This window comes from Galeopterus variegatus, unplaced genomic scaffold (assembly GCF_000696425.1).
Source record: "Galeopterus variegatus unplaced genomic scaffold, G_variegatus-3.0.2 Scaffold4877, whole genome shotgun sequence".
Lineage (NCBI taxonomy): Eukaryota > Metazoa > Chordata > Mammalia > Dermoptera > Cynocephalidae > Galeopterus > Galeopterus variegatus.
Window position 1 is genome coordinate 91,378 of NW_007730988.1, and position 4,195 is coordinate 95,572.

At 34.4% G+C, this 4,195-nt stretch overlaps 1 protein-coding gene across 1 annotated transcript in view; it reads right to left on the reverse strand.

Moving 5' to 3' along the window:
* The window catches only part of ADAM23 (ADAM metallopeptidase domain 23), a 92,135-nt gene that overhangs the window by 30,528 nt on the left and 57,412 nt on the right, over window positions 1-4,195 (reverse strand). The window contains exon 16 of the mRNA XM_008588525.1: window positions 3,148-3,228. Coding sequence (XP_008586747.1) covers window positions 3,148-3,228 — 81 coding nt within the window. The remainder of the gene's footprint in view (window positions 1-3,147; window positions 3,229-4,195) is intronic.

Sequence of the window (4,195 nt, forward strand, 5' to 3'; positions counted from 1 at the left end):
ATGAGATATTTCTAATCAATTTGTTTTTAGTTTAGGCTAATAAAAGCTAGTTGCCTATCACTGAAATGTTTAACATGGGAAATTATGGGTCGTCTTACATTCTCTAGGGACATTCAAAACAGGAGAAGCATAAATCTGTGCACTTTATTCTGCTTGTAGGTAGAGCTTTGGATTCAGTCTTTAAATATCATTCCAACCCCCAGTTTTATGCTGTGCAGAAAGGTTCACTTGAGGCAGGCAGGCTTCAGTAGAGTAACTGCATTTAAATGTGTTTATTTTAAATTGTGATATACCACCCATTTAGATGACATATTTCATAGTGCTAACAAAAAATATTTCCCACATCTTTTAAATATTGTTATTATAGAATCCAACATTGTTTACCAAGCATTCCTTCCAGTTGCACAAGTATTATTTATTCTATCATAAACTGTGAATTTAAAAAGTGGCTCAGAGGCATCAGTAAATGCTAATATCAAAATTAAACAAACACTATTATGAGATAAAAGAGATAAAGTCATAATGCTGCCTGTAGATACTGATTCTTAGAGATGCAAAGATTCCATTTTCTTAATAATTATTAGTATCAATTATATTCAAAGTTCACTATCTCTTACAGAGTAAAAGAATAATTTGGAAGGTTTTAACTCCCTCTACTCCAATTATCTATTTCAGGTTTATTCCGATCATGTTTAAAATTATTAACAAGAATATTCTATTCCAATATGCCACTAAGAAATTAATTTAACAGTACAATTTTCACCTTAGACACATGAGATAAAAGGAAAAAAAAGTGTTTTACTTAGACAACAGAATATTAGGCTGAACAAAGAACCCTCATCATAAAAGCCTTATTTCCAGTAAATTTTAGGGCAATTCAAAAGTTAAAGATTGGAATGAAAAAAATATATACTTCTAAAAGATCTGAATACACAGAACTAAAACCATATATAGTGGGTATAAAAACAGTAGCATTTTACAAAGCTAAAAATATAACTCAGTGAAACAGTATCAGAATTATCACTTGTCATTAATCACAGAACCTACTACTGTTAGCCATTATGTTACAGAAAAACTGCAGAGAAACCTGTTTACATATTTAAATGTAAGAAACAGGCATAAAAATTGCCAAAAAAAAATAGTCTGAACATATTTCACTGTGCCATATCCTTAAAAGGGTCCATATTTATTGAGCTTCAGATAATAGTTAACAAGAGCTCTCTAAAAGGTTAATTAGGAACCTTTCTTTCTCTCGCCTCATGTTTCCTTCCAGTTAAGGGAATTCATTTAGTGTAACTCCAGCTACTCTCTACTCACTTCAACCACTGGGAGGTAGAGTGACGGACTGATAAGCTTGGGAAGAATAACTACGCATTCTGGCTCTCCTCATGTTTCCTTCCAGTTAAGGGAATTCATTTAGTGTAACTCCAGCTACTCTCTACTCACTTCTACCACTGGGAGGTAGAGTGACGGACTGATAAGCTTGGGAAGAATAACTACGCATTCTGGCTCAGTCCTGCCATTCTTCTCTAAGCAGCAAGCCTACCCCCATACATCATGCATTCTCCACTCCTCCTCCAAATCATACATTGCGTAAGGGCCCATCTCTGCAGGCAGAGGTCACTCTGGGCCCAATTTTGTCAGTAACCAGTTGTGGCTACAGCCTGAACTGGGATCTCTTTTAGAGACCCATTAAGTGCTCACAGTAAGCTGTGGTCTTCGACTTGGCCATTTTTGATAATAAAAGTGATATATTGACCTCCAACATAATTTATTGTGAGCCCCTTGGAAAACATAATACTGGGCAATACGTAACTCCATTCCTGGAAACTTATCCTAAGGCGATAACTCTGAACAAAAAAAGCTCTTTTAAAAATGCACAAACAGGTTCACTTCCATACTAATTATTATGATGAAAAACTGCCAGAATCTAAATATCCACCACTGGTAAATCAACTGTGATAAACCTACATGATAGACTCTCATGCAATTAGAAAAATGGTGTAATAGTAAGAAAAATGCTTTTGAAGTAATGTCAGAATGAAAATAAAGGTAGAATGAAATCCAAAATTACCATGGTCTACAAGTCTTTATCTGCCCTGATTCCTGACTCTCTTTTTTGAGTCTTTTCCACTGTTCTCCAACTATCCTTACTTTCATTCTATTTCTTGAAGAAGCCAAGCTTCTGTACTCACTGTTTACTGACTAGCTCCTTTTCATTTCTGCCGCTACTTAAATGCCACCTTCTCCAGAAAAATGTACTTGATCACCCTGTATCTAAAGCTCTCCACCCCATCCCTCTTCTCACATTGCCTTATTTTATGTTTCACACTTAACCACCATCTGATTTTTTTGTTTCCTTATTTGCCTTTCTATACCCAGCAAAATGTAAGTTCCATAAGAGCAAGGACTTGTCTGTCTGGTTCCCTACCATATCCCAGCATTTACTGCAGTGATTGACACACAGTAGGTACTTAACTAATGTTCATCTGAATGACAAAGAAAGACAAATAGAAAAAACATAAAATAAATAAATAGAAAAACATAAAAACTATATAAAGAAGGAATTCTAGAAGGCAACATTAATTATAATGTTATGTGAATTTTAACAGGAAGAAAATCATGCCAAAGCATATAGGCCACGAAGCCAGGGCTACGCACTCGGGAGAGCAGCAGCAACAGAGAACTAAGAAAGGTGGATTTCTGCTCCCAGTCCCATTTCAACCACAGCAGTGCTGCTTGTCCCTGGTTTTCTACACTAGGATTCCATCCAAATTTCTTAAAAGAAAGGGTTTTTGGTTTTACATGTTTGAAAACAGTACACTAGTGTGCTTCATCAATGTGCATGTAGTGTTCAATATGTGGGGACCAAGAAAGAAAAATCAATTAGTTGGGTATAAATCATAAAGAACACTAACTATGAAGCAGAGATTTGGAAGAAAAAGAGATTTAAGTCCAAAAAATAAACCACATCAAATTTTCCTAAAATAAAGGTATGGTGAAGAGCTAGAAATAACTAGAAAACAGAGCAAAACAAAACATAGAACAAAAGGAACCAAACCATATTCACACATGTAATCTATATTGAAAGCTTTAAAATGTCTATTTACAAATAAAATGTATTACTTAAAACTCAGTTTGCCATACCTGGCCAGAGTCTCCAGTACAATATTCAGTAATATCACAGCCATTCACAGCATCCCGACATTCATACCCTCTTGGCTGAAACTGCAAATCAAAATTCAGTATTAGGAGTGTTTTAATTAATATTTCAGAGAGTTAGCATTCTTTTAATTACCAACAATCCTTATACTCTTTCCTGGCCATCACCAAACTCTCTTTATGAATTAGCAATACAGTGCCGAATAGAAACAAGGCCCAGATGCTACCTTCTGTACTAAAAATGAATCATGAACCAAGGCATTAAATGTTCAAATTTCAAAATCCACTGTCTCAGAGTATTATTTTAGGAAAATAATGTGATGGAAGAAGCTCTGGTTACACTTAATACAAAATGGCAAAGCACTATAATATAAAAACATTTAAGATTTCTCTAAAGGATTGCTATACATACCCAACTTTCACTAATTTACCTACTAGCTTGGATATTAATCTTGCTTTAGCTAAATATACATCATCAATTTTCAATGAATTCATATAAATTACCTTCAGAAATGCCAGTGAATGCCTATTGTACACAAAGCATTTTGTCTGTCTGGGGAGGGGGTGGGTAAAAGATGAAGGAAAGAGCCCATTACCCTCAAGCAATTTATAATCCAGTTGAGGACATGAAGCAACTATAAACTAACGTAGAATCTTCTAGAATACCATAATGTATACTACCCCTTGGTGTTGAAAAATAATAAAACCATGCAATTTTATGGTTATAAGAAGTACTAGATGTTTAATACTAGAGAAAATGGAAAATTAAAAGCGACTTTTCAAAAATAACTGGAGGTCTCTATAAAAAGACTCTTTGTGTCCACATACACACACACATTATATACCTACATAAATGTACATACATGTATTATTTTTCTATCCGGCTTTCCTGCTTTATAGGGGATTTTAAAATCCCAATGGGAAAATATGACAAGCTCTTATGCTCAGGTTCTAAAATAAATTATGGTAAGTTTTTTTTTAAAAAAACGTTATAAATAGGTCATATTATTAAAAAGACCACAGGAATTGTCCC